This window comes from Drosophila sechellia, chromosome X, assembly GCF_004382195.2.
Source record: "Drosophila sechellia strain sech25 chromosome X, ASM438219v1, whole genome shotgun sequence".
NCBI classification, from domain to species: domain Eukaryota; kingdom Metazoa; phylum Arthropoda; class Insecta; order Diptera; family Drosophilidae; genus Drosophila; species Drosophila sechellia.
Genome location: NC_045954.1, coordinates 10,252,878 through 10,280,052, shown reverse-complemented (window position 1 = coordinate 10,280,052; position 27,175 = coordinate 10,252,878). Strand labels below are relative to the sequence as shown.

Sequence of the window (27,175 nt, the reverse complement as noted above, 5' to 3'; positions counted from 1 at the left end):
GTCGAAAGTATTTATATGGCTGCCCAGTAGTAAGACGACATCAGTATGGTCTAGCCAGTTGTTTCCTTCCACCGATAATCGCTCGTCCCACCCAAAACACACTCCAACTGTTTGGGCCACCCACGCGAAATCCGTGTACCTTTGGCCCAGGGTAACAGAACCAGTATTAGTTATAGTACACATACTATAGCAGCCGGAATTAAGACCGAGCTAGTTATCGCACTACAGTGTCTGCATTTCTATTTGTTTTGGCAAAACAATCGGAAATCTTACAGAACATTACACATATGTTGATTATGATATTCATTAAGCAAGCCTTACTTATTGCTCTTAATGATTACTTCACATTAAAGTGTGTCAAATATCGCTCATCCGTCACGTTGTACATAATATTAATTTGCTTAACTTTACTTCACAGAACAACGAACTTTGCCCCACTGTGCGGTGAGAGCGAGAGAAACCGCCTAGCTGGCGCATTGGCAATCTGAGACCCAACCGAAGATCCAATCGCTTGGAGGTGATATAGTACTCAATATAAAGTCGTTCTGTCGGCTTGGCGATCCGAACTGAAAAGCTAGCCGTCGCATAAGCGAAACCAAAAGCAAACCACTTGGCATTCGCGCTGGGCGAGCTGAACAGTGCGAACGTCAAGTGTCGCGACGGTTTTTTATATTAAATAAATAATTTATATTTTCCTCTGACATCCCATACCAAACCACACCACACCACTTACATTCACATCTGTTTTTTGTTTTCGTTTGCGTTGCGGTTTTTTTTTGTGTGTGCGCGAGAGCGTTTCGATTTGGATCATCTCGAGATCAGATCAGTTGTAAACAAAGAGATCGTGCGCCCAGTCAATCCAGTGAGCAGCAAGTCACCAGGAGAAGATCAGCCATGGAGGTGTACACGTCGGACAGCTCGGACACGGATTCGCGGGAGCAGAAGACACTGGACTTTGGCCGCATGAGCCTGGACCTGGTCACGCTGGAGGATCACCTGGCCTCGCCGCAGAAGGCTCTGCTCAAGTCAAGTGGCGACATCGAGACCATGCTGCTCAATCACAATCGATTGGTCGGCTTGCCCCGTCTACTGCTGCAGTTCGGCAATCTGAAGATTCTGGATCTCAGCTCGAATGCCATCACCACGCTGCCGGATGCCGTCTGCCAACTGCCTCTGGTCACCCTGATAGCCAAGAACAACCTGCTGACCAATGCCTCGCTGCCCAAATCGCTGCTCACCAAAATGGCCAATGGCAATGCCAATGCCACCGGTGGCTCCAACTCCACGCTCAAGGAGCTCAATCTGAGTGGCAATCAGCTAACCCACTTTCCGGAACAGGTCACCGAGCTGCGCCACCTCAAGTACCTCTATCTGGGCGGGAACAAGATCTCCAGCGTCTCGAAGGATATCTGGAAGATGCAAAGGTATGTTCTAGTAGCGATCGTTTGCTTGCCCAAGTGTTTTTGTTTTGGCTTTGTCTTGAAAAGCAATCATTTGTATCAGCTGCTTTCGTTTGCTCGTGGGTACATTTATCTGCCTTTCGGATTGATTCAGACAAAGAAAAACAAAACTATAATAGGTAAAGTATCAGGCACGATTACAGGGTCGAAGTATATCAAGAAACATATATACAAGATCATTTCAAAAAATTCAATAAGCCCTAAAAATGTATTTTTTATAGTTGATTTTATTTGGAAATGTGGAAAAAACTACGAATTCGCATATTTTGGATTTTATATAATATTTGAAACTTGATTACTTTCGATTTGGTTCGCAAAAGTGAAAGAAAAGAACCCGTGACGGTCAAAAATGAAACTTGAGGCTGACAAACAATGGTCAAAACACACGAAAAGGACGATAAGTTGGAATAAAATTAATAGTATAGATAACGAAAAATGGTCAAATTATTAGATTTATGAGTGCTTTGCAATTATAATTTCATTGGTGGCGACATTTGAATCAAGTGGACTTGGGTATATATTACCCTATACGTATATGTTTACAAGTCGGGTGACGCAGAGGCGTCTCTTTGCTTGATTTATTTGGGAGTTGATTGGGTTTTGTCCTCTGCCATTCCTTTTCTGCAAGTACAGTGGATCCCAATCCACTCGTGGAGAACGGGGCGACGACTGCTCGCTGTTGCCATGTATAAAAGCACGGGCACAGGCGAGATCGTATTATATAGCTATATAGCCGGGGAGCTGATAACGCCGGTCTGCCACTTGTCCGGCGGTTGGGCGCTTCCAACGGGTCGGTGGAAGAATGGTGGTTCGGTGGATTCGGGGATCGGCTGGTGGCGGCGCTGGCGGTGGCGACGTAAAGGCCAAATCTAGCAAAAACACGTACTCGAATCGACCCAACCGATTTGGTCGGCCCATAAAGATACGGCCGTGTATTAATATAATAATAAACAAAGTGCAAAAATGGCACAAATACAACAAAATCGCACAAAAAAAATATCAAATATCAGTTGAAAAACAATTTAAACACTTAAGGGTCTCGACCGATTGTTACCCTGCTCAAAAATTCCATTAAAAAAAATAATAATTAAAATTAAATAATGCTTTTTGGAACATATGTTAGATCTTTATACCATATCTGAGCATACCTTTGTTTAGGCTTAGGCTTAATAACTTAATAAGCAACTCCATGAGTACCAGGTGCATAAATTCAAATGGGCATTAGTTATCGGTGGGCCTGGACTTTGCGATGACGACGAGGGCATTGATTGTTTCGCACCTAAGACCCCATAGGAATGTCAAGAGGACCCTGTGGCCATTGGGGGGGCATTGGGTGTCTGGGTGTGCACACTAGAGTGTGCCTATAAACCAGGACATAAGCCACTCAGCTAAGTGATTCACTTCAGAATGTGAAAACACTTATGGTACAGGAAGTAGCAGTTGTAGTAGAGGTAGTAGAAGAGTAAAAAAAAAATTTACCTGAGAGTAAAATTAAACCTGATTCAAATTAATCAAATAAAATGACTTTCAAATTAATTGATTTTGTCAATTTGAAATTAAATCATCGATCATTACCTATCAACATTACATTTGACCCGTTTGAAAGTAAAATTGTTTCAACCACTATGAAATATTACTTCACATCAGCCCAGCTTTTAGTCTTAATTAAAATTGAATTGCATATATATAAATATATATAATTCTCGGCTACACCCAAGGCCGAAGTCAATTTAATTCTCTACCATTGAGTTGAACTTTGTGTTCGAAATTCGCTTGTGCCTGTTTGTTTATCTCTACTGAAGTTCATTTGAATATTTTTTTTACTATAAGTAATTAAATAGCAATTTCATAGTTGGTAGCTGTTAAAAAAAAGGTATTAATATATCTGTTACTTAATCTGCGCATTTTTTGATATATATAAATACATTCCAAGACTAATATTCTGATGCAATCATACCCATAGATAACAGAGGTAGCTAACTTCGAGCTACATTTGTATCTTTGCAGTCTGCATGTGCTGTCCCTCGGCGGCAATCTAATCAGCGAAGTTCCCGAGGCGGTGGGTTCCCTTAACCAGCTGCAGGCTCTCGTCCTGTGCGACAATCTGATCGAGATCCTGCCGACCAGCATCGCCCTACTGAAGAACCTCAAGTCGCTGCTGCTGCACAAGAACCGTCTGCGTCATCTTCCCAAGGACATCGTGGCACTGAAGAACCTGACTGAGGTAAGAAGCGATTCCATCAAAAAGAATATGACTTTCAGAAATAATTAAATGGCATTATCCTTACTGATCCTCATCCTCCGTGTGCTCTTGTCATCTACAGCTGAGCCTACGTGACAATCCGCTGGTGGTGCGCTTCGTCCAGGACATGGCGCTGAAGCCACCTACCCTCCTGGAGCTGGCTGGTCGCATGGTGAAGGCCAGCGGCCAGCGACCCGGACCCTATGACATCCCCAGGACACTGGCCGAGTATTTGAACAGCGCCAACTGCTGCGTGAATCCCAATTGCAAGGGCGTCTTCTTCGACAACCGGGTGGAGCACATCAAGTTCGTGGACTTTTGCGGAAAGTACCGTGTGCCATTGCTGCAGTACCTTTGCTCCTCCAAGTGCATCGAGCCAGAGCAGCCGGCGACGCGCGGCTCATCCGTTCCGGCGGCGAGCGCCAGCAGCGGATTCATGATGCGCAAGGTGCTGCTGGGCTAGCCGGCATTCCGGCCCGGCCCGTCCCACTCCGGCTCCTGGGGCCATAACCATATATTGTCTGGGAGCGCGAGCGGAGCGTCGACCGATCCGGTATCGGATTTGGAGCGGACACAGAGATACGAAATCGATATCGGATTGGGAATCGGAGGCGGAAGCGGAACTTGGGAGCGAAACGGAACGGAAACGAGAGCTTAAGCGGAATTGGTTGGATGGATGGCACCACGCGTTCCGAGGAACTGAGGTGTCCGCCAACCACCGCCGCTCGCCGGGATTCCCATTGGCTTCTTCACACGTTATCAAATCCAATTTGAACTAGTTTGCTAAGTGATTACACCAACTGTTTGTTTGCCCGCCGCCTTGCGTGCCAATTTCTGTGTTTCTGTTTGCTTGTTAGTCACACCTACACAATCTATACCAAAGAAACTCGCTGGGCAAAAACAAAAAAAAAAGGATTCGAGTGGCTAGCGAAGCATTCGGCGATTAAAAGCGCCGATATGGCAGATTGCACTAGTAACGGATCTTATCTAGCCCCATAAATTGAGTTAGTAACCAACAAATTTAGCACAACTGTTAAACATTTCACAAACTATAACTGCAACCATAATCAAATTAACGCCCGGATTCTATCCGGTCACAAGCGAATCATTTCATTTAAAATGCCGACAAAATGACCCCATTCAGGTATTCCAACAAGTTCCGTTAAATGTCCTTTGTCCTGGAATACCTCAACCTTACACAATTGTAATCAAAGCTTTGCCCAATTGCCAAATTTATAATAAAAAGTGGACCAAACCTTTAGCAACCTTTTGCTAACCTATTCCGATCGCGTTTTGGTAAATCCTCTTATGCTATTAGGATCTACTGCACCTGCACCTGAAAGGATCGAAAGGATAACGCCTGCGAACTATTATTATGAGTAGTGTTTATTGTGTGTATAATCGCGCTCACAGCTTGCCGAAGTTCGCGCCACGGACAGCGTCTAAAACTAGATTATTTAAAAAAATTTGGGAATCGGGAATTGGCGAGGGTGTTGAGATACTTAAAATTGTCATTTGCAAGGGGGTGGATAGTACAACATAAGTACAAAAGAAAAGGTCGGCCAACGAGTGGTCCACAGGGCATGAGGAAACACAGAACAGTTAACAGAGTCTAGTGTTGGATCGTGTCTGGGATGCGACTTGCGGCTACGAAAGGGGAGCTACCACTGCTTGGCTTATTGGGAAGTGTTGGTATCCTTTGAAATCCGTTGGGATACAAAAGGGAGCGCAGGGCAGGATTACATCTATATTACTTTCGGCTCATGTCTTAAATTACTAGTTATATGGAGTAGTAGTTGAATGAATGTGTGTACGGCTCCTGAATGGCCGCAATCTACTGCAACATCACCTCCTGGCTGGTGTCATCGACCTCCATGGCGGCTGGATCGTCCTTGGCGGCCTCTTCGGTGGCCATTGCGCCGGCACTGGCGCTTTCGGCCATTACCACCTCCTCGACGGCGGACGACGGCGAGACGCGTGCCTCCTCCTCGGCTGGAGTGTCCTCCATGGGCTGGTCGTTGAGGGCCAGGACAGGTGGAGTTACAGCGGCGGCCAAGGGCGACGCCTGCGACTCATCGCCTGTCTCAGCGGGAGGCGTCTCAACAGCGGAATCGGCGGCGCCCAAAGGAGATTGCGGTGTGGTGGCAGATGCCAGATCTTCTACAGCAGGACTTGAAGCGTCCTTAACCGGCGACTCCTCGACTGGATCCTTGATCGCTTTGGAAGTGGTCAAGTCGTCCTTATTCTCGCTTTCTGCTGTCGGCTCGGCAACCCGCTTTTCCTCCGAAACCGGCTTCTCGGCCTGCTCAGTTTCAGTCTTTTCCAGTTGGTTCTTCTTGGTCTCGGCCTCTGGATCGGCCTCAGATTTGGTCTTCGGTTTGGATTCGGAGGAAGGTATCTTTTCTTCAGCGGGCTTTTCTGATGATGGGGCATAGTCAGTCTCAGTAGATTCGATATCGTCCTGTTTTTCAGTTTCAATTGGTTCTTGTTTTTTCTCCTCCTTCTCGTTTTCTGCTTTGACAGGCTCCTGGTTTTCCGCCTCGGCAGGCGGAGTAGATTTCTTGACAACTGCCTTTTCGCCTAACTGTGCAACCTTTCCGTCCGGTTTATCAGACTCGACGACCTCTTCCTTCTTTACAATCTCTTCTTGTGGCTCGGTCGCCACCTTTTTGTCCTCCTCCACCTTCTTTTCCTGAGCAACTAGTTCCTTCTCAGCTTCTAAGGATTTGCTCACCATTGGGTCCACCGCCTCGTCATCGGCAGATGCTGGAAAACTTTCCTCCTGCTCACCCTCCTTCTGACTGTCGTAAACAGGCTGCTTGGTGGTCTTGGTCCCTTGATCAGCCTCATCCACCTCTTCATCGGGCTCCTCGATCTCGGCAGCCTCATGCGGCGAATCAGTCTCATCGTTGTCACTCTTCTCATCCTTTTCATTTTTTACCTCCGTTTCATCGCTCGCTTCCGAACGCTCTTCCCCATCGATCTCCAGTTTTGCCTTCTTGGCTTTGGGCTGATCATTGTCTTCCGAACGCGGGCAGCTTGCCTTCTGGGCACCACCTGGCGAACCGGTGCTGGGAGAAGAGCCCTCCTCGGCGTTACCGTTATTATTCTCCATTTCAATGTCAATGTTCACCTCCATGGAGAGATCCCCGTTGACCACTGAGTCCAGCGAGTCGCCATTCTCACTTTCGGTACGCTTGCGTCCAGGATCGATGGTGCTAACCACTGTAAAAAGAAGAATATTTAATACATAGTAAATAGGTAGTACGAAGAATGAGACCTGCCTAAAATATTTTTTTCCAAGGCGCGCATAAACTTATCGATGCGCGAGTACTGCTTCCGAGGATCGATTAGTAGCTCGCACAAACGCTGCACGGTGAAGGGAGCTGCATTGAAGAGGTCCAGGCGCTCCAGCAACGAGGACTTCATGGTCTCGTAGTTGAAAGGATCCACATTCGGATAGTTGGGAATCTCTGCAAGCAGTTAAGTTGGTCTTCGGTTAGTTCTGTTCCTAATCTCTTTGAGTGGAATTGCATTCCGGATATGATTATGGTTCAACCTGACACCAAACCAGAAAACTTACCCTCTAAACGCGGTGAATCCTCATTAAAGTGCTTGATCACGCTGAGCAGCTTCTCGCGGAACAAGTACTTCAGGCTGGACCACTTGAAGATGGTGTCGCCGGTCTTGGCCACATACTGTAGGTATTCCTCCAGCTCTTTTGGGATTTCCTTTTGCTTAAGATCCGTGAAGCGCTCCAGGATCTGCATTATCTCCTCGCTGTTTTCCATGGTGACCATTAGGCGATCGCTAAATGGAGGGGAAACCTGTGTTCATGATTTGGGGGGAAAAAATAAAGAGCGGTGAGCAAAGAGAGGACATCAAAAACCGGCCGGCAAAATTATGAACATTTTCCACCTCGAGGTAGACACACAAAAAACGAGAGAGCCCATGAGCAACTACAATTGTGTGCAGGTAGGTATGCGCAAGACGCGGACATAAAACATCTTGCATCTGCCAGCTGTCAGACATTTCTCTTTCCCTCTTTCTCTTTTGGTGGATGATTCGCAGAAAAAAACTAGTTATGTTGCACACAAACACAAATTTCCATTACAATTCGCAAAAGCTGCTCTCAGCTTCTGCATGTGTGGGTGCGTGTGTGTGTGTTAGCGGCTGCAACTCTTGTTGCCTAGTCATAGTTGTTGTAACTGTCTGCGCCAGACGGCAAAAAAAAAAAAAATAATATACGACGCCCAGGGAATTCACATCACGAAATTGGCCCACCTCGACATTTTCAGGTCACGGATTTTCTCGCTCTCCATGTCGCATTTGAACCTACCGCACTTTTTGTTTTTGTTCTGCTTGTTTTTATCACAACTACGCTTTTCCGATTGCACTATAGTTTATGCGAGAACTTGCTCACTCTGTTGCTTATCAATTATTTTTGAGAGTGATGTGACCGTTTGATGCCGGTAGTGATGAGCGACTCTCGATAGCTACTCTCGTATGAGCGCAGCTAGTAATCGATGGTTTTTGGGTAACCATGGCACTGAGCATGGCGGTAAATATCAATAAGTAATCGGTTCTTGAATTCAAAAGCTGTTATATTCCACTTCCTTCTTAAAGTTATCCAGCAAAATATTGTTGTAAAAGTTAAGCAAAATAAGACCAACAGAAAAACTAAAACAAAAGGCGTTAGGCTATAAAATTGAAATCAAATTGTAGTGTGCATAAAGTCACCGTAGCAGTGTTGTTCAAATTAAGCAACATTCTTTCTGATTGGAAAAATACATATCACAATTCGATAAAATTTTCTAACGAGTTGCACTTGTTTGTCTGTGAACGTCAAATATTTGGAGTAAGAAGCCATGCCTAAAGACTACTACAAGATACTGGGCATCCAGCGCAATGCCAATAATGGCGAGATCCGCAAGGCATATCATAAGCAGGCGCTGCGCTACCATCCGGACAAAAACAAGAGCCCTCAAGCGGAGGAGATCTTCAAGCAGGTGTCCAAGGCATACGAGGTCCTTTCGGACAATAAGAAGCGCAGATGCTACGATGACTGCAGAGACCAGGGTACCCGACGCAGTAGCCCGAATCAAGGTAGCGATTTCGGCGATGGAATGCCATTTGGTAGCGGTGGCGGTGGCAGTGCCAGTGCCAGTGGCAGTGACAGTGACAGTGGCGGTGGCCAAAACAACTCGCGGGCCAGCTTTGGACGTTTCTTCGACAGCAGGGAATCGTATTCCACGGTCTTTGAGGACAGCGACAGCAGTTTCGACAGCGACGATGACGTCCCATTGGGTGGAGAAGGGAGCGCGCCTAAACGCCGTTGCGTTTCACCCCAGTCACCCCAGTCGACCATCGAACATGAACTATACGTTTCACTGGAGGGCATTGCCAAGGGGTGCAAGAGGCGCATGAAGATCTCCCGGGCTTCGCCAAGGAACGGCGTCGATGTGCTACAACATGACAAGGTTCTCACTGTCAAGATCCAACCGGGCTGTAAGTCTGGCACCAAGATCTGCTTTCCCAAGGCGGGCCTTCAGCTGCCCGGCATTGAGCCCCCCGACGTCGTGTTTGTAATCCGGGACAAGCCACACCCAATCTTCCGCCGCGATGGCAACGATCTGCTGTACACAGCCGAAATCTCCCTGAAGGATGCTCTGTGCGGTGTCCACGTGATGGTGCCGACGCTTCTTGGCAGCCCGATGATACTCAACACCGACGTAGGCGAGGTAATTAATCCGAAATCCGTGCGCAGCATTCCGGGCTACGGATTGCCCGATACCATGAACAATTCCCGTCGCGGAGCCATCGTCGTCAGGTTCTCCATACAGTTTCCAGACGCCATATCCAAAGAACTCGCATCATCGCTCGACAAAATTCTGCCAGCCTAATAAGTAATCAAATATTCGTATGGACACCTGGAGATGTTATCCGTCTATATGAACCGTTGAAGGACCTTGGATCAACATACATACAACATAAATCATCTGAGCTCCACTTGTAATAACATTTTACTATGTGATTCAATAAATATTTATAAGCTACCTCTAACAACCATTGTCTGCTACGAAGACCTCCAATAAGAAAGAAACCAGTGAAGTATAGTTTAATTATACGTATAATGATTAAACACATTTGTGGGGGGTCAGGATTAAACGTCGGCCGGTTTGAACTGCGGATTGTGCGAGCGTGCCATCTTGGCGCGCAACCACTCGTCCGCGTGACGCTGCTTAATGTGGACATACATGTTGGAGCGGGACCGGCACTCCTTGGGGCAATGCGGGCAGTTGTACAGCTGCAGGCCCGTGTGGATGGCCATGTGCTCGTCCAGGTTGCGCTGCTGCTTGAAGGTTTTCTCGCAGAACGTGCACTGCAGATTGGTGGTCAGCTTGTGGGCGTATTTGACGTGACCGCGGAGCGCTGTGCGCGATGTGCAGGTCTTGCCACAATGCGGACACACGGTGTCCGTGCTGTCGTGCGTGAAGCGGTGCAGGCGCAAGCTGTGCTCGTTCTTCAGCCACACACCGCAGACGGGGCACTCCACAGCCGGGGCCACGACGCCCTGGTGCTCCAGCAAATGGCGCTCGAAGGAGGGCTTAAACTTGAACTTCTTGCCGCAGATGTCGCAAACGTGACGATGCAGGTCTTCGTGGATGGATTGGATGTGCCTTCGCAGGCGGTGTACATTGGCAAAGCTATAACAGATAATTTAAGACAGTTGTTAAGACAGTTAAGACTTGCAAGACAGTTTCTTATCTTCAAAAAATTGATTTCTTTCTTGCTATTCTCGAAACCGTGCGAGTGCGGAATAGGTAGACAGCTATCCCTCTCATTTGCGTGCGAAATAACGATAACTAAATAAGATATGGTGCACGAATTCCAATTCCATCAGAGACCCTGCGCTATTCTCACCTTTTGCAGCAGATCTCGCAGGTGTGCTCCAGTTGATCGGTGTCGTGCTTGGCCAGGTGATTCGCCATACGCCGCTCGCTGCTGAAAGTGCGTTCGCACTTGGGGCACGGGAACTTCAGCACCTTGCCGATCTGGGCAACCTTGTTGTGCACCGTCTCGATATGAGTGGCCAGGTAGTCCTGCGAGTTGAGCGACTTCTGGCAAATGGTGCAGCTATGGGAGTTGAAAGTCTATGTAGCAACAGACAGAACCCTATGGCTTCAAACTCACGTAAATAGCTTGGGGTTGATATGTTTGCGGATGTGGTCCATCAGTTTGGAAGCGCGTGTAAAGATTTTGCCGCAGCACTTGATGTAGTACTCGCGCTGGTGAACCTCCAGGAAGTGGGTCTTCAACTCGGATAGGTAGGGAGCACTAAACTCGCACAGGTCGCAGCTGGCACTCATGTAGCTGGCAATGGCCTTCTCGTAGCTCTTGGCCAGCTGAGCGCGGGAGCAGCCCTTCGGCTTGCGCTCGAGAACGGCCTGTAGCTCGGACTCCTGCGACTCGGTGGTTGTTCGCTGGTCAGGTGCTTTCCTGCGCCGACGCTTGCCACCATCGTCGAGCAGATCGGCAAGCTCCTGCTGCAGCGATATCGGACCCTGATCCTTGGAGGAACGCGCCGAGGTTTTGCGCTTGGGCTTCATCTTTGTTTTTACACGGACCAGGGGTTCATCTGCAATAGAACAGGAAATTAGTGACGGCTAATCCTTGGCAAACAGTAAGATAATAACCATCTGAGGAGTCTTCAGATTCCGGCTGCCCCTCGTTCACCTCCTGTTCGCTATCACTGGCTTGCAGGCACGGCTTCTCGTCCTCCTCCTCGGACTCACAGGGCAGCTGCTCCTTGATCGGTTCCCTGACATCCACACTGTCCACATTCACGTCCAGCACGCTTCCCAGCAGGCTAAGGTTGTGCAGGTCCAACGGTTTCTCGTCCATGTCGCCAGTCGCCAGCGGCAGTTCGTCGATGTTGACGTCCACGTCCACACCGCCCGTCCACTTCATGGCCGCACAGTCGACGTCTACGGTAAGGAACTCCTTCTTGAGTGAGCACTGCTTCTGCTCCACCAGCTGCCAGAAGCCATTGAAGTCCTCCAGATGCTCACAGCACTCGGTACAGACGCTGGTCGAGATGCTGTCGTCGGGCAGAATCTGCATGGGATGGCTTATTGAAATTGTTTTGATAAAATTTGTATTTGCCAAATACACTCACCTCCAGCTGCAGAAACTTCGCAATCATCTTGACCAGGCGCGTTTCCGCCAGCGTATCGTCCGTCTCAAAGAGGAAAACTGCACTTCCGGGGCTGAGACATCGCAGGCAAAGGCGACAAATCATTTCGCGCGAACGGAATCACAACGCAAAGTCAAATAAATAAAAAATTTAAACAGTTTTTCGTTGTAAACAACATAATTCACCTATCGTGAATCGATAACAGAATCCAATTGTGAATGGCAAAACTCCATCTCAAGAGTTTTCTGCGGGGTGGCCACACTGCGCGATGAGTAATTTTCGTTAATCTGTCTTACAATTTATTGTCTACAATTTAGTCTGCAAAGTACAGTGAAAACGAATATCCGTAAATTAAAAATAGAAAATATAAAAAAAATATATATCGTTGGATACACATCCTAACGATGGCAGTCTGCGGACGCCTGGCAGCACGCCAATCTACCAACACAACTCTGGCAACGCTTGCCGTAAAATGGCAAAAAAAATAATACATACGATTTAAAACTAATGGACAATTACGTATTACGTGAAAAGAACGCAACGCAAATAATCAAAACAAATAAGAAACGCAAGTCGTGTGCGTGTGTAGTGTGTGTGCAGAGCTAAAACCTAGCGAAGGAAAGGCAAAACCCCGTGGAAAAAGCGAATTCAAACGGGCTTGCTCGAAGCCTCCTCACCCGATACCATTTTCCACCTACACTTGCAAAAAAGCGACAGCGCGCGAGAGGGACGGCGCGAGTGAGCGGAGAGTGGGAGAGCGCAGTGCCAGTGAGTGGGAGCGAGAGCGCTGACAAAGCCAGCGCAACATAGCGAAAATCGCAACCAAATCGAAATCGAAATTCAACCAAATCGAAGATTCTGGCGAACAAAGGCGACTAACAACAACAACTGCAGCAGCAGCACAACGTCTCGTCTTGGTTGCGCTCTCTTTTGTTTTCGTCCCTTGTTTTCACAAGCGGCGAAACGGGCGCTGAGTAAGCGCCAGAAAGAGTGCAAAAAAAGGCGAAGGAAAGAAAGAAGCCAAGGAGCAACGAACTGTGTTTGCGGTGTGTGCTCTGCGTGCGAAAGGGTAAGCTCTATGGTTCTCATGCTCTCGCTCTGGAAGTAGGCCGGGAGATCGAGATTTGTTGGCTAGCAGTGATTGTAAATTATGTTTAATTGCACGGCGCCAGGGTTTGTAAATCTGTGATTTTGTTTGTAGAAAATACGCAACGTATCAAAGAAATACTTTTATCCGTTATGTCAAATTCGACGTGTGAGAGTGGGAGGGAGTGGAAGTTCAGCTAGTCATGTTGTCCCGCTCTATGTCGCAAACAGCGTTGCATTTGTCGGCGGCAGGTCATCGTTTTCCGTTTTCTCTTTTTGTCGGCATCGATGCATAGAGACCGTGTTAATTTCCGTTTAATCGCCAAATAGTACGCTCTCTAATTGTTTAATAATTGCCAGGCTACTGCCACCTCCGCCGAATTAGTTTCACTCGGCGGTATGGCTGGATCCCAACGGACCAGGTGGCAACGCCGCTCTCCACGCCACTCACGCACGCAATACATTCGAAAAGTGAGAAGTGGTAGAGGAAGAAATCGAGGAAGAAGAATTAGCGGCAAACTTTATGTTGGACGGTGAAAAGCAGAATCAAAAGAGCAATTTGCACGAATTTAAACAGAAAAATAACCAACATACAGACGGCCAAGTGTGCCAGCAGACCGCGAAACATTCGAAGTAAACAAATTGAAGCGTTTTCCATTCAGTTTATCATCGCTGTCCAACAAACGAAACTCCCCGAGTGTGTGGCTGTGTGCGTGCGTGCTGTTTAAACGGTATATTTACTCGTCTCTCTTTGTTTGCCTTTGTCAGCCACTGTGCCATGCCAATTAAATAAAAGGATACGGCTGTAAAACAAAAGGTAGTCAAAAAAAATTGCACTCGTCGATTAAATAATAACTATCAAAGCCTCTCGGTTTCTGCGAATGTAAGTGTGGGTGTGTGTGGGTGATGTGTGCGCCTGTGCCTGCGTGGTGTTAGTGTGCGTTGTGCTTGTGAATGGTTGTTATTACAAAAAGGAGACATAGAATTGTTGCCAAGCGTTTAGATTGTTTTGTACTCCCCCCACTTGCATCTGTCAAATTGGTTACATTTTAAATGCCGGCCTTTGTTGTTGTTGCTCTTCTTGCGAGGATTTTACTGGCCCCGTTTTTTCTATTGTTGCTGTAGTTGTCGGCCATTGTTCGTCCGGCCCTTCACGCCCCCACCCGCAATTATTACAAGACGCCACCGCAAAAAATTCTTTCAATGCGTTGCCGCTTCTGCCGCTGCTGTGCATTGGTGTGTGTGTGTGTGGGCAGATCCATCTAGCTGTCCCGCTTCCACTGTCACCGGGCCAAGGCAACCTCTCAGTTGCGTGTGCTGCGAGTCAATGGCTGTCCTGCTCGCACCAAACATTGCCTGCACTCAGTGTCGGATTAAGGGGGGGAGAGCGAAACTGGGGAATAGTTGCCCCAAACGTTTTCGTAATAAACGCAATATCAACAAAATCCCAATTGATTCTGCAAACAGTTTCGAATGGTAGTAGTTTAATGGAATTAAATTCTAGTTGTTGCTTAAACAAAGCATTGGAAACTTGATCGTATTTCGAAACAGTATGTGTTGGAAAATTATCAAGAAACTTCTTCAGTTTCATCAATATGAAATATCAAAAGCACTTTTAGTAAAACTCGGTTTAGTTGAAACCCATGTCTATTATTGTCTGAAGAGGCTATTTTCCAAATTATTTGCAATATCTTTCTAAGAAGAACCCCCAATTTTCGCTGCAGATCCACCTCTTTATGTGTTAGTGGGGCGGATCGGTTGGGGGTGGCTAAATAGAGGAGTTCTTGAACAGACAAAACAATAACCAGCGTGCTGAAAACAATTTGTCGGGAGCACCACCCACTTGCAACTGACTAGCCTTGCCTCGCTACGCCTGCACCTATACTCAATTAAATGCCTATCTATCTACGCTTATGTATTTTGCAGCCCACCAGAAAGACTGAAACAAGGAGCTTCGGCCCAAAAGCGGCGATCCCAGCTTCTTAAACTCATTCTCGTCAAGAGCCACAGCCACATCCTAGCCCATCCTCCAGCGCAGCGGGAAGACGAGGAGCACGGCGGCGGCGTGAAGGAAGCTAACGCTAATGAGGATCTATTGGCAGCATGAGTACACTGGGGGGAAGTAGGGGAGAGCGAAATGCCAAGCCCAAATTCACAGCGTTGGATATAAATCGCATGTACAAGAATAGCCGCGTAAGTAGTGAGCCCCTAGACCTAGATCTAGATCTACATCAAGATCTTGATAGATCCAACCCTATCTGATCGCCAACTTGTTCTTATTGTTTGCAGGGCGAGTCAAGTGAACCATCTGCACAAAAGAATCAAGTGCCACGTAAACATGGAATGCAAATCTTGGGCAAAGTGCCGTCCGCTAGGCGACCACCAGCCAATTTGCCTTCCCTGAAGGCCGAGACCCACACCAGCAGCAACAACAATCTTTTAGTCTCAGTCGAAGGTGGGTGTTCTGCGATATTATCTTATTGAAATCGTGTGTACTAAGATGTACGTTTAACTGGGTGTATTTTCCATTTTAGGAGCCACATCTGGTGGGGCGGGCGCAGGAGGAGCAGCGGGATCTGGCGCGGCAGGAACCAACACTAGCCACAACAACACCACTGCCCATAGCGGAAGTTCAGGCACGGGCGGCGGAGCGGGATCAGGCGGCGGAGGAGCTGCGTCTTCATCTGCTGGTGGCCATCTATCCCAGCAGCTGACTCACAGCCAGCACCAGCACAATAATAACGTCGCTCTCGGTCCTAACGCCGGAAAGTTTGTCAACAGTAACAACGGCAGCAGCAACAACAACGCCGGCAGCTCAGGCAGCGGCAACAAGAACTTTAAATTAATCAACAACTCCGTGGGCAGCTCCGGCGGCGGCGGACAAGGAGGGTCGGGCGGCGGCGGATCGTCAGGAGTAGGAGGAGGATCAGGGTCAGGATCGGGCGGACACTCAGTCAACTCACCCAAGACATGGTCTGCAATCACCACAGGACACGAGCGGGGCTCGGGCGGTCAGAATTATGGACGTCAGCAACAGCAGGTGGTCCCCCATTATCAGAGTCCGCAGTTCCAGTACGAATTTCCTACGCTGGACGGCACAGTTGGCAGCGGCGCCGGCGGAGGAGCGGGTGTGGGTTCCGGATCTGGAGCGGGCAAGAGCCATTACCAGAATCAGGCGCACCATGCCGGCCACCAAAACCATCACCAGCATCAACAGCACCACCAGCAGCATCAACAGCACCACCAGCAGCATCAACAGCACTACCACCAGCAGCAACAGCACCATCGGGACTACCACCATGGCCACGGGCGCCAGTATGGACACCACTCGCATCGCGACTACAGAGATGGCAGCGACGACGTCGGCGGCGGGTCCGCGGATCTGGGCGAGCTCAGCCTTCGGCCACAGAACGACACGGCCGCCTGGTTGCAGCAGCAGGAGAAGGCGGCCAAGGTGGCAGCAGCTGCGGCAGCGGACCAGGGCCTCAACCTACAGGCCCCGGGCCACCATCAGATAGGCGGTAATGGCGGAGCAGGAGGAGGGTCGGGTGGAGCTGTGCCCCTGCCCATACTATCGCTGATGCCCTCGTTCATGCGCAGCGGAGCTCCGATGCCCGCCAGTGGAGCGACGGCGGCCAGCATCTTGGCCGGCGGATCCTTGGACACTTCTGCGTTGCCCAACGCTCCCTACCAGAACGGAATCCTGGGTGCTCGGTCTGCCTCGCCAGCGGTGGTGGGCAGTGGAAGCTTCAGGGCGGCCACTGCCATTCCCAAGCGACCACCGACCTCCTCGTCACCCCCACAATCTGGCCTAGGCATTGGAGGATCACCCACTCCCCCACAATCGCAGCAGCAGGCCAACGGAGGCGGAGCCGGGCGCAAGGATAAGGACTACGTGGTGGAGCCGGAGGTGGCCCAAATGCAGCGTCCTATCATACGCGAAGAGGACTTGGAGCGCCTCAACGCTATCGCCAAGGACGATAGCTGGACCAAGCAGGACGACATTGACTACACGAAGAAACTAACATTCTCGGACGATGAGTCCACTCCGGAAGAGCACCAAGGACAGGGCAAGCAGCACAGCTCCGCTCAACTGCAGGCGCAAGGATCCTCCTCCTCAAACGATCAACGAAAGCTGTCCGCTTCCACAACCAGTTGGCAGCGCGGCAAGGAGAGCACCGATCGCGATCAGCCAACGGAAGGTATTCAGGATCAGCAGCAGCAGCTCCAGCAGCAACAGCAGCAGCAAGAGGTTCGCCAACAGAATGGCCACCGCGGTAGCTCTGGCAACGTGGGAGCACCAGTGGCCGGTGGAATTGCCTTGGATGCCAGCGTGTACGAGCGAGTAAAGCAGCGGAAGGAGGAGGAAGAGCGTCGCGAGATGGAACGCAAGCAGGCGGCTGCTAAAAAGTTGCAAGAACTGGAAATGAAGATGAATAGCAAAAAGGCAGCGGCGGCAGCTCTGGCTGGAGCCGAGGGCGGCGTGTCCTCTGCCTCAGTCCCGATGAGCAATGAGGTGCCACCCACGTCCGCACCGCTAGGCAATGCCAGCGAAGATGAGGGCGGGGGCCAAGGCGGCGGCGGAGGTTTGCATCGCCGACCCAGAGGCAGCATCTCCAGCTTGGGAAGCGGCGTAACACCCACGGGAGGAGCTGGTGGCGGCGGAGGAGGAGTTTCGTCATCCTCGTCAGCAGGCGGAGACTATGGTCAAAAGAACTTCCTTACCCATTTCCAATCAAATTTACCACCCCGTTTCCAGCGACAGCAGCAGCAACAACAGCAGCAGCTGCCGCGCTTGGAGAAGAGCGCCTCTGCAAGCAGTGCATTCGATAGCAATTCCCGTTACCTCCAGAAGGGAGGAGTAAGCGGAGGAGGCGGTGGTGTGAGTGGAGGAGCGCCAGCCAATGCTGGCCAGGGTCGCAGCATCTCCGGCGCTTATGTGCAGCGTGGTGCAAGTGTCGGAGGAAGCAGCGGATACGGTCGAAATCGTCACGACAGCAATAGTGCTCGGGAGGACCAGGATCTGGATCAGCAGCGTTTCACCCGCGGCCAGGACTATCGGCATGCACAAGCTCTGCCGCGCAGCATATCTGAGAACTCGCACCGTAAGACCAGCGTCTCATCGGCTGGCGACGATGTGCTGGGTGGCTCATGCTCCTCATGGGCGGAGCAAACGGATGCCGAGCAGAAGGTGCACCATCGGCACCGCGAGGAGAGCTTCTCCTCCTCGCACAGCCATGACTCGGCAGTGCAAATAAAGATCCTGCAACGCCCGGCCCGACAGCCGAGCCTTAGTGAGGAGTCCTCGACCCAGCAGAAACAGCTGCCCGCCTCGCCGCAGCAGCAAAAGACGCTGACGACAGATCCCATGCCTACCCAGATTCTGCGACGCAGCGTGGATATCGATAAGTCCGGTGACGAGCGCGCAGAGGACAAGTCTGCATTGGAATCTGATGACAAGGCGAAGTCGGCTGGCAAGGCGGAGGAGGACAAGAGCGGCAATAAGCGGGTAAGTCCCAGGAGCGGAGCTGCTTGCGGAGGTCGAGGTGGCCGTGGTTATGCCGGCAGCTCTGGTGGATCATCCGTCGGATCGGGCAGTAGCTACCGCGGCCAGAGAAGCGCCAGCGATTGGGGTAGCAGTCGTGGAAGCGGCGGCGCCGGCGGCAGACGCTACTACGGCAGCGGCGGTGAGCAATCGGAGCACTCTGAGGATGTGGACGAGGAGTGCTACAGCAGTGGAGGAGGCGGAGCAGCTCGTCGCAGCCCAAAGGAATCGGGCAACGGTGCGCCCAATTCAGGTGCGTCGGCAAACAAGGCGGGATTCTCCCCACGCGGCGAACCATCTAGACGTGGTCGAGGTGGTCTCTCCAGCGGAGGATGCGCCTCTGCTTCTGGTTACCGTCGACAGCCCGTGGGCACTGGCTCCGCTGGTGGATCTGGTTCGGGCGGATCGGGCCGCAGCTATGGCAGACTTGGCTACGAGGAATATGGCAAGCAACAGCGAACCTCCGAGTCAGAGACGGACCTAGACAAGACCAAGCAGAACCAGCTGGCACTCAGCGCCGGCCTGCACAAACCAAGCAAGGATGACAAAGATTTGCCTGCGCTTGGGGGCGAGGAGAAGGACAAGACTGCCGCCCTGGCGCCTGCCCATAACACTGCCCTGCTAGCAAAGGATGAATTACAGAAAGATGCAGCGGTTCGCCTGCCGTTGCCTCCCGGCCTCGCGGCACCTGGCACTGCAGTGGGATCAGTGGGGTCCGTTACTGCCACATCCTCATCGGTCGCAGTTCCCGGTGCAGCAGAAAAGAAGAAGATTGAATCTTGCGCCGTTGTCGGCGGTGAGAAGGTGACGGGTAGCAAGTTGCCAGCCATTGGGGAGAAGACTTCGCTCGGCGCCGTTGGCTCGGGTCCATCAACCAGTCTTCTACTGGACGCCGGCGCACCCGTCAACACGATTATATTTGAGAACTCCACGTACAAGCAGCAGGCAGCTGCCGCTGCCGTGGTGGTAACCAAGCCCGGAACGCTCTCGGTGTCAAGCAGTGGCGCCACCATGACCGTGGACAGCCTGTCCAGCGCACTCTCCCAAATGAGTTTCGGCGGCAAGGCGACGGCGGCGGGCTCTGGCGATGATTCGCAAAATATGAAACTCGGATTTAGCTTCGGCGACGATCCCACCACATCACTCAAGGTGGATACCATCGATAAAACGGCCAGTCAGCAGCAACAACAGCAACAACAACACGCTCAACAGCAAAAACAGGAGGAGCAGCAAAACAATTCGACGGCGGATCTTAACATGAAGATAGCCAGCGTAAAGAAGGTTTGGGAGTCAGCCACGCCCATGTCCGACGGCCCATCGCCAGCGCAGGTGCAGCAGCAACAGCAACAGCCCCAACAGCAACAACAGTCCCAGGTGCAGGTGGTGGCGCAGCAGCAGCAACAGCAGGTGGTGGGACCGCAGCAGACAGGTGACGACGGCAGTGGTCACATGAGCGCCGCGTCCTTTGTGGCAGCCGTGGCCGCATCCCAGCATCAGCAGCAACACCAGCAAATGCCGCACTACGCGGTATCGGCGGTGCACATGCAGAGCCACCACCACCAACAGCAGCAGCAGCAACAACAGCAGGCAGCGGTGGCGGCAGCGCAGGCGCAGCACCACCAGCAACAGGCACACCACCAGCACCATGCACTTTCCTCGCCGGGCCCGGTGCCCGGTAGTCATGGCCATGGCTACGGTCATGGATCGCCGTTCGACGCTGGATCGTTGGAGCAGCAGTTCCAGCAGGAGGATTATCCCAGTCCACAGCAGCAACAGCAGGCGCACCAGAAGACCAAGCAGTTGCAGCAGCAGCAGCATCTGGGCATGTCACCGCCGCCCAGCCAGCAGCAACAGCAGCAGCAAGCACAGCACCAGCAACAACAGCAGCAGGCACATCAGCAGCAGCAGCAGCAGCAACAGCAACAACAACAGCAGCAACAGCCTTCATTCTACCAGGCGTCACCGCAGTTCGGCGTTGGAGGCATTCCCACTATCCCCAGTCCGCCGGCCGTGGTGTACAACTCGTCGCAGATGCCGCCACCGCCACCGTCGCAGGGGGGTAATCTGTACGCTCCATTCCATTCGCTCGATCATTCGAGCCGTTCGCCCGCCTACTCGGCGGCGGCGGCCGCCCACAGCTTTCAGAACCCTTATGCGGCAGCAGCAGCAGCGGCGGCGGCAGCGGCCGCTGGCGGAGGTCCCTTCAATGTCAACGTGAACGCATATGCGATGCAGACTCCGCACGGCGGCAGCCTACCGCCCACGGCGCCCACACCGGACATGTACTCGAACCTCTCGTCGCAGTTTCGATTGGGCGGTGGTCCGGGTCCCGGACCGGGTCCCTTTGGCCAGCCCAGCTCGCAGCAGTTGAGCAATCCGAGCAACCATGCTGCGGTGGCTATAATCTCGTCAAGCAGTAACTCCATGATGTCGTCAGGTGCGACCAAACCGCCGCAGAGCCAGCAGACCATCGGTGCCATTGGCTCCAAGTCAGCAGGTAGCGGTGGCGGTCCAGGACCAGGACCTGGTCCCTATGCCACCACCCCGACGTATATGAATCTTTATGCGGGTCCACCGCCGCAACATCCAGGACAAGGTGGACCACCGCCGGGTGCCCATCAGTTGCAGTCGAACAGCTTCTACTCGAATTCGGCGCCAGGCGGTCCCAGCGGACCACAGTTCTACGGTGGTCCTCCGCCGCAGGGCAATGGTGGAGCGCAGAGCTATGGACTGGCCACCGCGGCCGGCATGTATGGCGGTCATCAGGGCGGACCGCCCGGCTCCAATGGGCCACCGGGACCGCCGCAGTCGCAGCACACGATGGGCACGTTCAACACGCCGTTCATGAACTCGCAGCTGCTGACGGCGGCCAGCATTAATCAGTACCGCGGCGGACCAACGCCCGGAGCGGCTTATCTCAAGGGTAACCAGGGCCAGACACACATGCAAGACTCGGTAAGCGCAGGACTAGAAAAAGTACCACCCACTTCCCCGACCAGAAAGTCAAAAAAAAATTTAAGATTAAGAATATTCGGAGCCAGTAAATTTCCTGAAGAAGCTGAAATTATCCTTGAAAAGAAAATTATTCTTTGAAAAGAAATCGTGTTATTCAATTTGGCTTTATGTACGTTTAAGATGCTCAATAAATGTCGGATACATTAGTATCAATTTGTTTTCATACTTTAAAACTATTCAAACGTACTGAAGCGGATAAAATTAGAAACTATGCTGGTTTGATATGATAGCCATTGATTGATTCTCTTTTTATATGCTCCTAATCACATGATTTCATTCGCAGATGGGTCGTCAGCTGAAGAGTCCGCTGAGCGCTGACATGAGCCTCGGTCTGGCCAAGCAGGTGCAGTCGCAGCCCAGTCCACCGCATCACAAGAACTACGGCGCGGTAGGTTTCCAAGCTCAGTCGGCTTTTGCTTTATACCTTTCCTAATTCATCCTTCTTTCCACTTCAGTGGGATCTGCAGAACCAGGTGCTTCAGCAGCAGCAGCAGCAATCTCAGCAACAACAGCAGCAGCAACAGCGACAGGTCGGCGGCGGCAATGGTCCGAGCATGAACGCCTTGGGCGGTCGCGGCAGCGGAGCGGTGGGCAGCGGCAGCGGCAACGGCGGAGGAGGAGGAGGAGGAGGCGGTGGGTCCCAGGTGGGCGGCAATGGCGGCGGCAACAGCGTTGGCAGCGTGGGCCAAAGTGGCGGAGGCGGCCAAGGACGCTATCCCACGCCTATTCAGCGGCCCAACAACTATCCGCAGCATCCGCAACAACAGCAGCAACAGCAACAACAGCAGCAGAGAGAGCAGGCGGCAGCTGTGGCAGTTGCGGCTCAGCGGGCACAGAATATGCGACAGGTGACCGGTGCCGGCGGAGGCGTGGCCGGAAGTGCAGGTGGCGGCGGTAGTCAAACACCAGTGGGACCGGCCGGTGGCAATGGTGGCCCCGGTGGCGCAGTCGGAGGAGGTGGAGCTGGCGGTGCAGCAGGATCAGGACCCGGAAAGCCCTACTATGCGAATAACGCCAGCGGAGCTGCCGTTGCGGCCAATCGAGGTGAGTGGCATGCGAACTGAGTGCCAGATGGTCACCACCCGTCGACCAGCCGATCCCAGCCACCCACCGTAACACACCAGGAATAACTATGTACGAAACAGAAACACAATGATGCAGATGAATAACGAAGGAGGATGGCCAAAAGCATAAGCAACAGCTGGAGGAATATATCGCATCCAAAACGAGAACACGAACGTAAACAGAGCAAGTCAGGAGTAAAACTATATATGTGGAATATAATCAAGATACCGAGCGAGACACAGGCATCCGAATAAAAGGCCCACAAAATACGTGAAAGGGGCGATGCGAGTAGGATAGTGAGCTATTTGGGGGAATCCCCGTCACAATCGTAATGGCAACTCAGCTAAATCAGCGAAGGCAACCGTAGCGAGGAGGAAATTAATTTAAATCGCAATTCGAAAGTAAGAAAAAGTTAAGACGAAAGTTAAGAATCAACAGGAAACGAGTAAGGAATACCTAAATGCAAGAAGAAATATTTAACAAAAATGAACAGAATACCACACCACAACACACACACCCACACGCATGCATACATTTACTTATACATACATACATACGGAATAGCAGATTGTATTTTTTGTCAAACAAATTTACATAATAATATATTACTTTTATATACTTATGATTTTTTGTAGTAGTCTTTCTCCTTTAAACAAATCAAGAAAAACAAAACGAACCTTTGGCACTGCGTATGCTTTAATTTCTTTCTATATACATATTGTTTACTTTTTTTTGCAACCAACAAAAAATTAACTAATAATTCTAATTTATGATTACAATATACAATTATATATACCATCTATCTATCTATCTATCTATATTGATATCCATCTTTCTGTGTAGACAGCGAATAAGAGAGAGACAGACAAACAGAGAGAAAGAGATAGACATAGACGGACAAAAAGAGAGGGAGAAACAAAGAGAACGAACGGATAAGGGCGAAAAATAGAGTTTGTTTAAGCGCAAAGTTAAGTTCAAACATAAAACAAATCCATAGAAATTTCTTGTCTTTTTTAACGACAACAACAACTAATGCAACAATTAGACACGACACTTACGTAAGAAATTGTACTCGGCGGACTCTATATTGTTATAGTCATGTGAAACTAAACCCTGATCCTAACTTAAACTAAAACTAAAAAAGGGCGACAATTTGAAAATAGTGTTCAGGGCAATCGCACACGGGTGGCAACGCCGCCGCATCCCTCGCAGCCAGCGCTGCCACCTCGTCCGCTGCCGGCGATAATTAGTTAATCGATTATCATTAACCCGCCAGTTCTGCTGCAATTTCAAAATCACGAAAATTGACGTTTATGCTCAACGTAGAATGCTAATGGTGGGCAGGTGAGGAGGCAACAAGAAATTTAAACGATTTATATAAATGTGTAATTCATTATGTAACTGTAACTTAACATGGATATGATATGTATGGCATATAGTTCACAAAAAAGAAAAAACAAACAACCAAGAACACAGGCAACCACACATAAAAAAAAATATATATATATATAGAGGCAAAATCCAAGCGAAAAAAAAAACACTCCAGCAAACATTTTTAAGGAAAAGCAAAAAACTCACAAATATATCTCAGTAACCCTAATTAAAACGATTATACTCGGATCGAAACCCCGCGGAGTGGGGCACGGATCTCTAAGCACCACGAAAGCCAATGGGCGCAAGGAAATCCCTGCCAAATTCCGCAGGACTATGCGTAGTAGAATTAATAATTAAACAATGCAAATAAACATTAAATGAAAAGCATGAGGAAGGCACTTTTCGCTAGGCTTCTGAAAAGCAAACCGAAATAAGAAACAGAAAACCATATAGCGATATTAATTAGTCCACACACACACACACGAACAAACACACACAGAAACTCTCTCCCACACATGCGCCCCAGCCACGCCCACATATAAAAAACCCAAAATTTTTGGGACGTTTGCTATGCCAGGCAATGTTTAGTTATTAACAAAACCAAATGCAAAAGCAAAGGAAAACAAACTGAAATCGAAAGCAAACACAAATTAATGAAAATGATGAGTATAGTAACAAAAGTAACAAAACAAGCTTGCTATCACACAATACATGTAAAAGGTATATTATATAGCATATTGATAAATGATATAAACATTAATTTATACCTATATTTTAAATGCATCATCTGGTTTTTCGTGTCCACCAAAACAAGGATAGCAAACAGCATAAGCATGATAACGATTACGATAACGATAGCGACGACGTTTAGGACGGAAGCAGATCGAAGAGGAAGTGTAGACGATGGTGGAGAGAATAGGAGAAGAGAAGTGAAGAGTACTTGGCATATAAATGCATACAAATATATGTAAACCATTTTTACATTCAATTCATTCAAATTAATTTATAGTAATACTGAATTTTCGATAAACCGGGCCAGCGAACGCTATGCCCACCGCCCCGCCCCCTTAAAAAAGTCCCTACCCACGAAAAAGAGGAAATTTAAAGCAAGTTTGAAATGAAATAAAAACTTTAAATAAAATATTAAAAACAGAAAACCAAAAAGGAAATGGAACCCGAAATTTGGTAGATGTGTTGCTAGACTAATGAAAACCACTGCTTACTCCATTCGTTGATTTTAGTTTGGGATAGAAGGGACAGGTGGATTCATGGAAGATGTCTTCCGATTTTCAATTTCTATTTTTGCTGTAGCTTGCGCCGCAGCCATTGGAACTATCGAATTAGACTTCTGGTAATATTGTGGAAAGTAGAACATACGTTCTGAATGAACTGAAGGTTACTATGGAACATCATCTAACTGCTGGGCTGAACCTCAATTAACAAGTGATATCCACACTGGACGCAAGCTAATCCCTTCCAGACGCACTTATTACTTTTAGCCCGGTTGCACATGCGTTTCCGTGTATACCTTGCAGCCCATAGATCGGTGTGGTTAGGGTATCCACCGCAGTGATGCTCACAAATCATGTGGCAGTCGCAGGATCGTTACATAATGCACTTCGTGGGTACAGTGTGTTACATTCTCAGCTTATTTATTCCTTCAAGGTCTTGCACTACACATAAAATAAACTGATCCGCAGTCCAGCGATGGCCACGGATCCAAGACATCGATTGTGGCGGATGAGTTGTAGTTGCGTTGGAGCAGCTGCATCCCTCTACTTCTTCTTGGGCTTCAGCACCTGGTAGGCGATCAGCAGGCCCATCACGGCGTACGTGGCCTTGGCCACCTGGACAAGGGCGGGATAGATGGATGGCATAACAACCGGATTAGCATTACCACGAGCACGACGTTCTGGGATTCCATCTACTCACATTTGCACGGCCGCTCATGGTGGTACCATTGAAGATTTTCGACAGGCCGGTCAGTTTCTCGCCTTCGCCAGCCATTTCTGCGGATTAAAGGTGAAGCGTTTCAAGTGGAACTCAGTGAATAGCTGAAGCGGCGACTTGGACTACTTACTTTAAGGTTTATTTGCACGGAATTCGAGCTGCTAGTTGCCTGTAAAAAATATTTGCGAGCAGAGGTTATACAACTGAGCCTATCGGGGTCTATCGGTCTTCGATAATAGAAGGGTATGCCAGTCGTTGCTTATCGATACTATCGAGCTGGGCGAACAGTGTTGACAGTGCCTAGACCTGCCAACTGGGTGCAAATAAATTTCAGCCGACCAACATTGTCGGTGTGTTAGTCAACACTAATGAACACAATTTGGCGGGACAATTTGAAATGCCTCAACACAGTTCTTAAATATTAGTAAATATTGAACAATTTTAATAATATTAATAAATATTAAATAAACAATATATATATATTTCTTAAAACATACAGCAACTAAAAATTATATTTATTTCCATATCATAACTTGTAACAATATATTTACATAACATATACTACCATAAATATACTTTAATATTATAAACTGAATGGATTTAATCCTGGACGGCAAAACAATCTTTCCTTAGGTTCGCAAGCCATCGGACGGCAAATTGTCGAGTCCTTATCAAAAGTCAACGACAGCTTTACGAATGGCGAATCTAATTAAGGATCCAAAAATAAACGCGCCACAACTATTGCTCGTGTCGCTCAAATCTGCACAGACTCATTAAAATTATAATGCACTTCCTGGGAACTAAAGGCTGCCATTTGATTGTCAGGACGAACTAGTGAAAGGGCCGGCATTAAATAGAATGCGGCAAAAGTCGGAAAAAATCGTGTAATTAGAGCCATAAATGCACTTCAAGTCCACCCAGGTCCACACCCATTTAACCCGCAAGCCAATGCACAAAGGAAGCATATTAAATGAAAGTAGTGCCAAATCCTCCGACTCAACAATTAGTGAAAAATCAAAAAAAAAAAAAATGTATATATATATACAGTCCAACCATATTATACTTAAACCTCTGGCAAGTTGAACTTGTTGGTATTAAGACAATTTTTTAAATAATAAAAAGTTCTACTTTGTTACATACAAAGTAGGTACAACTAATCAGAAAAGCACATTACAAAGTAACCAAAGAGAAGTAATGTTTTAAAATTATAGTTCTTTATGTTCTGAGCTTGACTGTTTTTT

The 27,175-nt window shown here is 49.2% G+C and overlaps 6 protein-coding genes across 7 annotated transcripts; 3 read left to right on the top strand and 3 right to left on the bottom strand.

Annotated features, from left to right (window-relative positions):
• The first annotated feature begins 449 nt into the window (after positions 1–449).
• Positions 450–4,982, top strand: LOC6617560 (leucine-rich repeat-containing protein 58). Its single transcript, XM_002041837.2, has 3 exons — positions 450–1,424; positions 3,468–3,684; positions 3,785–4,982. The coding sequence occupies exons 1-3, from the start codon at positions 895–897 to the stop codon at positions 4,163–4,165; spliced, it is 1,128 nt and encodes a 375-aa protein (XP_002041873.1). The 5' UTR covers positions 450–894; the 3' UTR covers positions 4,166–4,982.
• An 88-nt stretch (positions 4,983–5,070) lies between these two features.
• LOC6617559 (serine/threonine-protein phosphatase 4 regulatory subunit 2) lies at positions 5,071–8,146 on the bottom strand. The gene is made up of 4 exons (XM_002041836.2): positions 8,042–8,146; positions 7,286–7,529; positions 6,987–7,175; positions 5,071–6,927 (listed from the first exon to the last, which is right to left on the bottom strand). Exons 2-4 carry the CDS (start codon positions 7,500–7,502, stop codon positions 5,537–5,539), a joined length of 1,797 nt encoding a protein of 598 aa, XP_002041872.1. The 5' UTR covers positions 7,503–7,529; positions 8,042–8,146; the 3' UTR covers positions 5,071–5,536.
• Positions 8,147–8,248: 102 nt separating this feature from the next.
• On the top strand, positions 8,249–9,757 carry LOC6617558 (dnaJ protein homolog 1). Its single transcript, XM_002041835.2, has one exon. The coding sequence runs from the start codon at positions 8,571–8,573 to the stop codon at positions 9,603–9,605; it is 1,035 nt and encodes a 344-aa protein (XP_002041871.1). The 5' UTR covers positions 8,249–8,570; the 3' UTR covers positions 9,606–9,757.
• Positions 9,758–9,814: 57 nt separating this feature from the next.
• Positions 9,815–12,162, bottom strand: LOC6617557 (transcription factor grauzone). The gene is made up of 5 exons (XM_002041834.2): positions 11,882–12,162; positions 11,400–11,820; positions 10,897–11,341; positions 10,627–10,839; positions 9,815–10,409 (listed from the first exon to the last, which is right to left on the bottom strand). The coding sequence occupies exons 1-5, from the start codon at positions 12,002–12,004 to the stop codon at positions 9,866–9,868; spliced, it is 1,746 nt and encodes a 581-aa protein (XP_002041870.1). The 5' UTR covers positions 12,005–12,162; the 3' UTR covers positions 9,815–9,865.
• Positions 12,163–12,284: 122 nt separating this feature from the next.
• Positions 12,285–23,622, top strand: LOC6617556 (hornerin). Of its 2 annotated transcripts, none has more exons than XM_002041833.2 (6): positions 12,285–12,968; positions 14,912–15,178; positions 15,275–15,440; positions 15,520–21,485; positions 21,829–21,933; positions 22,001–23,412. In XM_002041833.2, exons 2-6 carry the CDS (start codon positions 15,089–15,091, stop codon positions 22,607–22,609), a joined length of 6,936 nt encoding a protein of 2,311 aa, XP_002041869.2. In that variant the 5' UTR covers positions 12,285–12,968; positions 14,912–15,088; the 3' UTR covers positions 22,610–23,412. The 2 variants fall into 2 exon arrangements, with proteins under 2 accessions (XP_002041869.2, XP_032581853.1); XM_032725962.1 differs by lacking the exon at positions 12,285–12,968 and adding an exon at positions 13,714–13,802 and having other exon boundaries at positions 22,001–23,622.
• Positions 23,623–25,610: 1,988 nt separating this feature from the next.
• Positions 25,611–26,176, bottom strand: LOC116802217 (ATP synthase membrane subunit DAPIT, mitochondrial). Its single transcript, XM_032725972.1, has 3 exons — positions 26,065–26,176; positions 25,917–25,993; positions 25,611–25,831 (listed from the first exon to the last, which is right to left on the bottom strand). Exons 2-3 carry the CDS (start codon positions 25,989–25,991, stop codon positions 25,760–25,762), a joined length of 147 nt encoding a protein of 48 aa, XP_032581863.1. The 5' UTR covers positions 25,992–25,993; positions 26,065–26,176; the 3' UTR covers positions 25,611–25,759.
• Positions 26,177–27,175: the final 999 nt, after the last annotated feature.